General features: G+C 41.1%; 1 protein-coding gene across 1 annotated transcript in view; it reads left to right on the top strand.

The window, feature by feature from the left end:
* The window catches only part of agbl4 (AGBL carboxypeptidase 4), a 332,443-nt gene that overhangs the window by 125,538 nt on the left and 194,408 nt on the right, over positions 1-12,497 (top strand). The window contains exon 4 of the mRNA XM_040052989.1: positions 8,750-8,844. Within this exon, the coding sequence (XP_039908923.1) occupies positions 8,750-8,844 (95 nt within the window). The remainder of the gene's footprint in view (positions 1-8,749; positions 8,845-12,497) is intronic.

Raw genomic sequence — 12,497 nt, 5'->3', positions numbered from 1 at the left:
GACTCCAGGTTTTCCTTGTTATTAATTTATATACCTTATTTAAAGGGTACCCATCAGTCTTACCTAGAGCATACTGTGAATAACTCGGACCCCACACAGTTGTTTATGGCTTTATTTGTGACCAATGTCCCAGCGTGGTCAGCTCTCCAGCTGTCCTCACACACACCTCCTCTTCTGGTCTCCGACCTCGCTATAAAAAGGGAAAGACCTTGTTAGATGAATCACCTTCACCTGTTCCCCAACCTCCATGGCACCACCCGTTGAGCTCACTGCACCACCCCTCATGCAGCTGAGCCAGGGACCACACCTCTGCCACACATACAGTGCTCTGCATTTTTGTAGTCTTTACCTTACAATATTAAGCACCTTGATGATACTATATCAACAAAATAATTTAATCATCATTTAAAAACTGCACTTTGTATTTACTCTGGTTATCTTTGCCTAATATTAAAATTTGTTTAACGATTTGAAACATGTAAGTCTGACAAACGTGCAAAAAAGGAAACACAGCAATGCTCAGATGTGCTCAGGCTTCGCACAAAAGTTCACATCCACACTCAGATATCATGCTACTTGCACATACTTACTCTGCTGTGTTGTTTGTGTTTGCTGGTGAAATGGGTGTTTCTCTGGTACAGGGGTCGGCAACTCTGGGCATGCGCTTTCCACAGCTGGCACACGAAGGGTTAACTGATGGCACGACCATAGCTGGGCTGGTTATCCAGCTATGGTGATTTTTCGTTTTTATGGGCCGATTGTTTTATTTTGTTAATTTCTAATTAATATTAATTTCTAGTATCAGCTGATGTTTGCTGGAGCCACAGCTGTAAAAGCTGCTGGTCATGATGTCGATCTGGATATGTGGTGAGAGGGAAACATGAAGATGAAACCAGGAGATGTCCTTACTGAATCATCAGAGCTGAACAGGTGATGGAGAAACAGGTTTACCTTTTAGGTGACATGAATGAGTTGAAGGGAAGTTATGAACTGTTTCTGAGAGACAAATAACACCAGGATCCTTTTCTAAGTAGCTGACAGCTGGTAACTGTGCAGGGGCGGGTCTAGCAAAGCTTTTGCCAGGGGGGCAGGTAGGGCATTAACAGGGAAAGGGGGGCACAAAGAAATACTTTTCTTTCTTATTCTCATTTAAAATGTCTAGCTTTTAATAAATAATTATCTGAATCTTACAACCAAAGTTTTTGTCTGATGTAAAATGTATAGAAATCATACATATACCAACAAGACAGACATCACTGTCACAACAGCGTTTGTTTTCATTTCAAAGGCTTTATGGCTTTTCCTTTAATACTTGGTAGGGCCGGTCTCTAGTTAAAATGCCCAGTTTTAGTTCTTCCATTTGGAGACCAGTTGCTGCTCTTTTGGGAGAGGAATGTTGTCCCACTCTTGTCTGATATAGGATTTTGGCACCATAACAATCCAGCAGGCCAGTTTAGCAACTGTACTGCTTTACTATGAAGCCATGCTGTGGTAATAGATGTGGTATGCAGTTTTACTTTGTCTTGCTGAAATATGCAAGGCCTTCTCTGAAAAAGAGATCTGGATGGGAGCATATATTACTATAAAACCTGTAATGAACACAGTGCTTTTGGATGGCACGGTGAAGTGTGTTCACAGATAATGCAACCCAGTATCACAGCAATAGACATGCCAGTCCAACGTGTCCATTACATGCTTTGCCTCTCTATGCAGTAAGTTGCATTAGTGCATGCAGAAACTGCATTACCAGCAGCGGAGAAAATATATATAAAGTCTCAAAGTCGGTAGTGAGCAAAAAAATGTATTAAGTACAGTCCAGGGTCCTTAATTGTCGGAAACGATTAAGCTAGGTGGCTAATACATATATACATGCAAATGTGTTAATAATGTCTGTTTAAATGCTTTCCCGTGATTATTTTTATGTTGGCTTGAAGTAATCGTTGAATGAAACAGGTGAACCAGAATTGGTTTGTAAAAATTGTGCAACTTCAGTGGTGTGGAACTGGTTTGTTTTTTGTCCGTCAGATAGCAACCCTAACCCTAACCCAACCAAAGTACTTATTTTTGTAGAACATGCAAGCGGGCGGTCATTATTACCGTATTTTTCAGGCGTATAAGGCGCTCCTAAAAGCCTTTAATTTTCTCAAAAATCGACGATGCGCCTTATTATGCGGTGTGACTTATGTATGAATTCCGGTTGTGCTTACTGACGTCGGAACGATTTTATGTGGTACTTGGCGCTCAAAAATCTGTCAAAAATGTTTTGGTACGACTTTGGTAAGCTATGAAGCCGCTCCGCTTGATGGATTGTCGGAGCATTACGGCTACCGTAGTCAAGAGCCTCGCGGAGAAATACGTACTGTGCTTCAACATTATATTACCGTATTGTGTGTGTATAAGGACCCCAACATTGCACCTGTTAAGAGACATGCGTATGAAGCAGATTTTAAACTCAAGGCTATCAGTCGCACAGTAGAACATGGGAATAGAGCAGCTGCGAGCGAATTCAGCATTATTGAATCGATGGTACAGAAGTGAAGGAAGCAAGACAAATGAGTTGAGTAAAGTTTGACTTATCTGACTGTTTTGTTTCGCTTAATGCGCCTTATAATCCAGTGCACCTTATGGTCCGAAAAATACATGGTTGACTTATTTATTTGGCACACTGCAGTTTCATGTTGCAAAGCACCTCTTTCTAACTTTTGTGGATATTATACATGGTTATGCTTAGTATATGTCAGCCCATTTCCACTGGAAATGCCTTTTGACTAAACTGTCAGCAAGGAATTTGCATTTGCACTGTTAAATTTTTATATAACTTTAATGCACATAAAAAACAGCTGCTTGTTTAATTGAAAATAAATTGAAGGGGTTTTTTTTGCACTAATAAAATTGTGGAGTTGTAAAGTATTTTGTCTCGCACCAATTATATCGTCAGTTATATCGTTATCGCAAATTTTCAAATGTATATCGTGATAAATATTTTTGGCCATATTGGACAGTGATTACTGGAAGTGTTTCTGAGCTCATGTAGTGACTTTACCTGCCAGAATCATATGTTTTTTTAATGTAGTGTTGCCTGAGTACCTGAAGATCAAAAGCATCCTGTATTGATTTTCAGCCTTGATCCTTGCAAACAGAGATTTCTCTAGACGCCTGGAATCTTTAGATGATATTATTGTGCTGTAGATGATGGCATATTCAAAGTCTTTGCTGCAGCGCAATTATGTGTTTTTTTTTGCAGATTTGTCACTCTGCCCACTAGTACCACGTCTTTTGTTACCCCCATCCCAACATTTTTGACATGTTTTGTTGACATCAAATCAAAAAATAAGCTCAGTTTAAACATTAGATGTGTTTTCAGTGCTCTACCGTGAATAAACTATGGGTTTATAAGATTTGCAGATGACTGCGTTCTGTTTTTATTCACATTATACAGCGTCCACAAGATTCTTAGAATTTAGGGTATATTGTTGTTTTCTGTCCAACACTTCTAATTTGTAATGAAGCGTCCCAGCTTGATTTCGTATATCTCATAGTAGTTACACTTGTTCCTCAGTTTTTCTGTCTCATGTATGATCTTTTGGCTTTTGCCTCTTTCTGGACCATTTTGCTCGTCTCTTGCTGCAATTCTTTGCTCCTACCGACTGCACTTCCATGTATGAACTAGGCCTGGATTAAAGGATTTGGATTTTACTCTCTCTGCCTCTGGTGTGTCCTGCATTTTTGTTCTCTCTCCTGTGGAGTTGTTACAATATTAAAGTCATGAAAGGTGTTAGCGGATGAACCCTGTTAAAGGCGGTACTGAAAAGATGCATTGAAAAGTACTGCAAACATACTTTTAAAGCACCAGGAAAAGAGTCATTTCTTTACCATCACATCTGTCAGTAATTTGATAGGGTTTTCACACAATTTATTTAAGTTGATTTTGTTTTTCATTGGATTTTTTATTTTATTTTATTTTTTTACATTTTTTGGATAGCAGAAAGAGATGACATGACATGCAGTAAACGTTTGGTGACCTGAGAAACAAACCAGTTCATGTTACTCACAGCATCTGAAAGCTGAGCTCTCAGATCACACATTTTTTGAACAAACAGAAGCATCTTGAATCCAAGAAGGAACATCGGTTAAGTTGAAGCTCAGGAAATCTGTGCAAGGAGCGTGCGTTTGAGGGCAGACGTGCAGTTTTGAACATGAGCAGAGTTTTAAAGGAGAGCAGTGCAACATTAAAACAAGAAATCACTCTCTTCATTAAGCAGGATATTGTAATCCCATGGGTAAAAAAAAAAGAAGTGAAATAGGAAACAGAATCTGTCATCCAAAACCACAAGAATTATCTTTGTGCTTGCACATGTGATAAGAAGATGGAAACACAAACACCTTTCCTTCTTAGGAAAGGAACACCAAAATGGAACTGGCCCTTTGAGTGTGCTTAAACAAAACCTCATAAAACTGCATTCAAGTTTGTTTAGACTCTTAAATTTACACTTGAGGAGAAAATTACTCTCAGGTGTAAATAAGTGCAATCTTTTCTGTTCAAAGTTTTTTTTTTTTCTGGATATTTTCACAGTATAGAATATATAAACAGTGTCCTGCATCTGTTGTAATCTCAACTGTCCGCTTAGCCCATTTATAGATGCATCACACAACCACTTACCCACCAAACCAGACTTTTAAGACTTTTTTAAGTAAAAAAAACAAAACAGAAACGATAAGCGCTCCAAGAGTGCAAACCTTCACCATGGTAGCTCAATCTCTGAGCAGTACTTACTTTTAAGGGAATAGTATTAAGTATTAAACATCCAACAGACAAAATTTTTAAGAAGTTAGTTTTAAAGATAAAAGACATTTTATGAAAGTTTGATTTTGTCGAAAAGGTCAGTAGTTGAAAGTAATGTGATATTTAGAATCACCACATATCCCCCGCTATGTAGTCAGTACGATTTATTGACCTTGAAGAAGTCAAATGTGAAAAGCACATCACGACTGAACAGTTCAGGAGTTACATGTTACAACTGCTTCTGTTCTGCACATGTCAAAAAATCGTCAAGGAGAATGCGTGCTGGATTTTAAAAGATTGAATCATGTTTGAGTTTTTTTTGTAATCCAGTGAGAAAATGTTAAAGGGAGACGGTCCTTCCAGTTGAGTTGCATGGCCAGTGAACGTGCAGAAGGATAGCATGTTACGATTGTGAAATGATGTGCGCCTTGTAGTGCAAGACCAGATGTAGGAGTGGAGGGTTTCATTGCTTCTTTTAGTATTTAAGAGAACATATTGTAAATTGACTGCCAGAATTGATGCAGTCTTGGATAAGTCCATAACATCTGTAATGACTTCTCTGCTGTAGTGATCTTTCTTTTGTTATGTTCTTGTCTTTACTCTGTATAGTAGTTTATAGTAGTAGAAGGCATACCTTCAAATGATTTTAATACTAAAATATCGTCAAGCCTCTACCAAACATCTGTTGTTACGCTACAATAGCAGATAGAGATCCAATGGAATAATGTAACCCCGACTGTTGAAAGTGGTAATACACATCTTCTTTCATTTGTCTGGTACGTAAGTGGTCCAGTGATACCCTGCTTTTAAGCAGTCCTCGTGTTTAATAGATTACACACTGACTTTCTAATCCAATTTCACAAATCAAAAAGAGCTGGAGACTTGTATTCCTCCCTGTCTACCTACATACCAGTCCACCTGTTACCATGAGTCCATGCAGCAAAAGTAGTTTCCATTCCTATCCACGATAGCTTTCTTTCACCCCTGTTTATCTCAGTTGTGCAATTATCTTCCTGTCACTTTGTCTTTCTGTGTGTTCTGGTGTATCTACCTGGCTACTTTTTTTCTCCTCGCCTGTCTCTCACTCTCGTTTTGTGTATCACTGTGCCTGTGATTAAGTCGTCTATTTCTTCCTTATGCCCGTGTCTCTGTCATCTGTCCAGTCTTAGCTCCCTCTGAGTTAAACAGGCCGAACAAATAGATTACAAACAGTGGGTAGAGTGAATCTAAGGAGGAAGACAATCTGAATTTGTTGTGGATAAAGAATGAGGAAAGAGGCTGTGCAGTCAAAGAAAGCCAGTGGAGTCAGAGTAAGGCTGTATTTGCCTGAGGGGAAAAGGCTGAAAAGTAGCTCTCGCAACAGATGTGCGGGGCAGTAAAGTGTAATTGAAATGCCAGCAGCAATGGTCTTATCTCTCTGCTACAGGAGCCTGCTGCCAGTCTCAACATCAGTTAGATGTCATTTTACCTAAGTCTGAATCAGCCTGCCACAATCCGCAATCCCCATTCCTCTGATGCTAGACAGGAAAAAAAGGGGAGAAATGAATGAGGGGGAGGGAGAGGAGAAAGAAGAGAAGGGAGAGAAGGGTGGGGAGTCTGTAATAGGATTTCAGTAGCATCCAGTTAACTTCCACCACCTGGACTTAGTTGGTAATTTGATATGCCCCATCAATAGGATTCATTTAGCTCACCGCAGCATTACCATTGCCATTCATTTAATTTGACTTTTTCAAAAATATATTGATTTATTTCTCCCTCCACATTTTCCCACTCGTCCTGATCCTAATCACAGTGGAGGAATGAGGGAAGGGGTGTTCCAAAATATTCTAGCTGTAAAAAGTAGACCAGACCAGAGGAGGTGAAACGCCAGACACCATGACTTTCCTCTGCGCTCCAGGCAGAGCTTAATGTTTTGGGCCTGGCAGCATCCCTATGGGGAGAACCATAATGTCCTCCCAGATTAGAGGCTGGCACTCCGCTGCTGCTGCCTTTTATCAGGAACTTTGTTACCACAACATGGGATCATCTGCAGGATATTAAAGCCGCCTTATTTCCTAACTGTAATGTTAATCTTTTGTGATTTTGTGTGTTATCTGTGTTGCTCTGACAACCTCCATCTGAGATTTTTCTTCAGTTACAGGTTTATATTTTTCAGTCTTTTTCATGCAACATGTGGCAGAAATGATTGGAAAGGGGTTGTTTTTATTGCTTTAAACGTCACGTCTAGCTGGATTCTAATAATTATAATCACATACAAACCCAGGCTTGTGATGGTTTTGTGTTGAAAAAAGGTTTTTTGTAAAATTGTATTCTGCCATTCTTGAAGGCCGGACAGGGTGTTAAGTTCCTTTTTCTTAATCGAAATGCAAACAGGGGGCACTGACAGAGGCGCACTGTGGCTACAATGTAGCTGCCATCACCAGTGTGTGAATGGGTGAATGACTGAATGTAGTGTAAAGCGCTTTGGGGTCAATAGGGACTAAGTAAAGTGCTATACAAATACAGGCCATTTACCATTTGCTTTAATACGTTTCACCTCTCATCTGAGAAGCTTCTTCAGTTCAAGGGTCAAATGGTGGAGAGTCCCAGATTTAAGCCCTATGGGAGTGTCTCCCCAAGAGGGACATGGACCCCCTATTGATCCTCTACCTAATCACACGAGCTGAGGTGTGAAAACGGGCGTAGGGCACAATCAGCCAAGGTTTCAGGTGAACTTATTGTGAAACCTAGCCCCACCCTATCATGTGACTTAGTGAGGTCAAATGGCCCAGGATGTGAGTGGGAGTTAAGGCGTCTGGGAAGGGATCTCTAAACTGGATTATAGATGGCAGACAGTTGGTGTCGTAAGACGGCGGTGGCTTACCTTACCTCTGACTCTTCGGATAGCTCCTGGAGGGAAGATGAAGGGAGCATCCCAACCATCTTTTAATCAAATTTTGAATTTGGGATCTCAGCTTGACAGAAAGGTTGCCAAACCATGTACTGATACATGTAACAGATAACAGAGTCAACAGCTGCTGTAAAAGTAGTATAAAAAATATAGTTCAATCACTGATATAGTTTGCGATTGAATGGGCCAAGTTGTCAGTTACATACAATCAGTTTTTTCTAATATTATAATTATATAATAATAAGTGTGATAAAAAAAATAACACATCTGATACCATCTGTTACAAATCTGTTTCCATTTTCATACAGAGAAATTCACGTTAAGCAGAACTGAACATCGACTGCTTCCACTCAAATCCCAGCCGAATTTCACAGATTTGAAACTGAAATTCAGAATTTCCTCCACAAACAGTGACATGCATCGCAGATGAGTTGCATTCATCCGTGCAAACTAATTCGTATTGATTCCAACATGTTGGCGATCTTTCTGCATTTAAAAATTAGATGGCAGTTATTTGCAAACTTTCTCCAGTCAATCTAAGAGTGACTGAAGTTTGTCCAAGTTGGTTCCAATTGCTTGGAGACAGGTTGAAGTTGCTGAATGCTTATCCTCTGGGCAACCAGGTGGTCCCTGTAATTACTTCCAATCAGTCACCAAACACAAAAAATAAATCCTTGCATCACTGGAAACTAGACATTTTATTCAGTTGTGACTAAGCCATAAAACTCATCAGAATTACTGCAATTATATTTTTTAACGTACAAAACGAATTAAAGTTAATCTCTACACAAGCACACAGAGGCTCCGTGTTCGTTAAGTTAGGGAAGTGTGTCTGACGTTGTTTGATTTATATACCGCATTATTCTACTGTTATAAGACAGACTAGAACACTGAGAGTAACAGAAAAAAAATAGTTAAAATTATACACTCTTTGAAACTGAAACTAAACTGATTTGAAAACCAGAATTTAAAAACTAAAAAACACCCCTTTAAAACGCTTATGATAACTCTGTCAGGAACCCACTTGTCTTTATGCTGCTACTAGCTTTGAGAATGTTTTATGTTTTTTCTTTCAGAGGGTCATTTTCAATGTGGTCAACTTCTCCAAGACAAAGAGCCTGTACAGAGACGGCATGTCCCCTGTAGTGAAGTCTACCAGCAGGCCAAAATGGTAAGTTTGCAACGACATAAGCAGCATTTCTAGAAGCAATATGTTAAATAATTAGTGCTCCGATTGTTGTTTAATATTGTCCTACTAGAACAGAGTATTTATAGACTTTCTGCAACTTTGAAATACTTTTCTTCTCCACCTGGCAGCTGACCCACACATTCCTAAGCACATAGACAGACACACACACACCCTAAAGACTGATACTTTAGATTTCCAGAGTGGATGCGTCTGGGTGCATTAGCATGTGATCCATTGGTTGCCAGTATGATGGCTGTCTGATGTAATAACGCTTGACTGATGGATGCAGAAATGTGTGTGTATGGTTGCATGCATATATATATGTGTGTGTGTGTGTGTGTGCGTGCGTGTGAATGGATAGGTATGGCAGGAGGGAACAGGGAGGGTGCGGTGGGGTTGGGCGTAGCGTCTGCCAAGCAGACTGGTGTATCCAGTGGGGCGAAGAACAGGATAGCGTGATGAAGTGTTGCCATCCAAGAGAAGCCCTGACATCTGTCATCAGTTGATGGAGGGCATCCGCAGAAACGCCAGGCATCTGCCACCCTGAGCTGTGTGCGTCTGCTAGCCTAGCGCTCGCACCGACCATGCCGTAGCATGCCGGTCGCAGGCTAATGGGAAGAGACAATGGGCACGACACCAGAGAAGTGGAAAGATGAACTGCTGTCTGCAGTACAGTACAGAACAACACGATGCAGCTTAGCTCGGCCTCTTGGCTCCTTCTGTTTTGATTTTATGTAGTAGTTGCAAGTTTGTCTGTTGTGCGTGTAGGGGTATGGCTTTATCACAGCGCACCAGCCTCTCCCATTGTCTCCTCCTGCCACTGACTGATTTACAAGTGAAGCTAGCAGCCGTTTGCTTTAAAATCTGTGTTTGTTTTTTTTCAGGTAAGTTTATTTATACTGCCGAATAGGCTACTGTGACGACAGTTTAAATCCGCAGTAATTTATATGATAATTTCAGGTAATTAATGTCCCAGGTGACGAAGACCTGGTTCTGCATAGCCTTAACTTCTCATTTGACATAATCTTGAATTGCTGAGGAGTTAATCTGCGCAGAGCCCTCATTGGGTCATTTAGTTCCCAAAGCTTTTCTAAATACACTAATCATGCAACCTTGCCCATGTTTATGTTCCAATCAGCGCTCATAAAAAAGTGTTTAAGTGACAGACGCAGCAGGAGGTGATGTTACTGAGGCCTGACTCCATTTACCTCCTCAGGCTAATACTGTTTTAACCACTCCTCTCAGCACTGTGGCGTCTAAGGGGGCATAATGTCTCCTGCACTCGTAGAGATATTTTCCACTGTCAGGGGCGTCCAGGACCACAGCTGACATTGTTTGTGTCCCCACAAAGTGGTCAAGATGCTTTTAACACAACCTCCTCTATTTGACTTTCCATGAGCACAACAAAGCGCAGACAGCTCCTAAAGTAGCAATCTTCTTTTTGACAGCTACAGATATGGAATAAATAAAAAGGCAGAGCATGGAGAGCTTCGCCTGTCTGATCCAAACTCACACAAGACAGGATGAAGAAGGTACGAGAGAGAGAAAGAGAGAGAGATGGAAAGAGAGAGGCAGACTTGCAGAAAAAGACAGAAAGGATAGAGGAAGAAAAACACAAAGTACAAGAAAGAGATTACTGAGACAGGTAGACGGGGGAGGGGAGCGGGGAAAGGTTGCCCTCCGACTCCCACCGCCCACCACCCAATGTCTGTATTTATCAAAAGAATCGTCAGTATTAGCTCAGGAGTTGAAGCCTTTATCTCCCTGTGCAGGTGCCTTATGTCCTGGGGCCCCAGCATCGTTTGGTGCTAGAGGCTGCAGGGCTCAGCTGGCTTCGGCTAAGCTGGGCATTTCAGAGAGAGACAACTGGCAGATTACAGTCCAGCAGGACGTTTGTTGCTACAGGTGGAAGGATCTGTCCTCCATCCCTTACTCCATCCCTTTTTCGTCCATGACTCCTCCAGCTGTGAGCTGACAGGGGTCACTGTATTTTATCACATTGAAACAGAGCTATAGGTTGCAAATATGTTGTTGAATAAACTAATTTAAAATGACTACAGTTTACATTAATCCTTATATGATTGCCAAGGAAGTTTTTCAAGATTGAGTTGACCGTCAGCTTTAGCAAAGAGGTTCCTTTTGTCTTATCATTTGTGCTTTATTTGGTACTGCGATTTGGCTCGTGGAATTACAAATCGATTTCAAGTTCAGTGTTTGCAAGTCAAAGGAAATAGAGTGAGCCATATTTTCTCATACTAGTCTGTCGAGCACAACAGCCCCCTTGGTGACACTAGGTGCCAACCGCACTCCCTGCGGTCTGCTAGTTGTTAGACTGCTAGAGCAAAGAATTGCTCAGCATCCTTATTTTCTGGGATAAGCTAATTAGAAAGTCAAAGAGCGTGGTGTAATGCAGCTGCTGGAGGCCAGAATGCCGTGGGGTGGGGTAATGGCCAAGACGGTTGCATGAGACTGACTGCATCAACCGGCAGATGCCTCATGCAGAGCCTCGTGTGGGAGTGGGGTAAGACTAGAGAGCACAGGACGACGGCACAGAAAGTGGAAGATATTTTCAGCCTTGCATGAGAGGGCTACTGCTAGCAGTTGTTTTTGTTTCATTTAACATGCAGATTTTAAAAAAAGTTTAAAGTTTAAATGTTAATAATAAGTCACGGAGTCCAGCGCAACCACTTCAGATGTCTTGTTTTATTTATCCGACAGTCCAGCCCCCAAACATCAGTTTGTAGTGTAAATTCTCACATTTATGAACCCCAGAGTGGAGACTGTTTGGTTGATAAGTGATCGATTAACTTTATGATCAATAACTCTGATCTGGGCTACGATACAGCAATTAGTCTAGCAACTGAGTGGCTTTATAACCAGCCAGCGTCATAAATAAAGTTTGGTTTTGCAAATTCTTTAAGCTTTACACTGTACAGCAGATAATTTAGATTTTACATTTGTTTTGGATATTATTGGGAATTTGAATTCCCCCCCAAAAAGATCTGCAGTGTGCCTTTTAATTAACTTTCCAGTTTTTTGACACTCAGTAGGTATATGGATAAAAATAGCTACACCTCTAACCGAGCCAGCAGATGAACAGTCAGAGTTGGAGGAAATAGGTTGCCAAATATTGCCTCTAAAGTTAGAACCAGTCAACCTTGGGCAAGGGTAAATGCTTTTTTCCCCTTTTCTTTATAGGAGTCAACAATAAAACAGAAGCCTGCTTTTCAAGCAATTGTGCTCAGCTCCAAGAGACAGACAGAGTTAGTCAGTCGATGAGTCAGTCAGCGTCGTTTTGCTTCTCAGCCACAATCCTTCCTGTAAGCGTGTGATGCAATAGCTTAGTGAAATTCTATTTGGAGATGTCTGTCTCTCCATCCGGGTGAGTGTTAGCAGTAATTGTTCTGTCAATCAGCAATGCTGCTTCTCGCTTGTTTTCCTCACCACCTGGTATGTCCTGGCAGAGGGTGAGGGGCAAGGAGAGGTGAGACACGGGGAATAAAGGAGAAAGGATACCTCCATCGCTCTACGTGCCACTCCCTGCTCACCTTTGGATGTCTTTACAGTGTTATATTTGTCCTCTTGTGCTTCCGTTCTCACCTCCCCCTTATGTCCCATGTTTTCCTTGGTTTGTC

This window comes from Simochromis diagramma, unplaced genomic scaffold (assembly GCF_900408965.1).
Source record: "Simochromis diagramma unplaced genomic scaffold, fSimDia1.1 OVJJ01000419.1, whole genome shotgun sequence".
Classification (NCBI taxonomy): Eukaryota; Metazoa; Chordata; class Actinopteri; order Cichliformes; family Cichlidae; genus Simochromis; species Simochromis diagramma.
The sequence above is the reverse complement of the archived record's forward strand: the minus strand, read 5'-3'. Positions and strand labels throughout refer to the sequence as shown.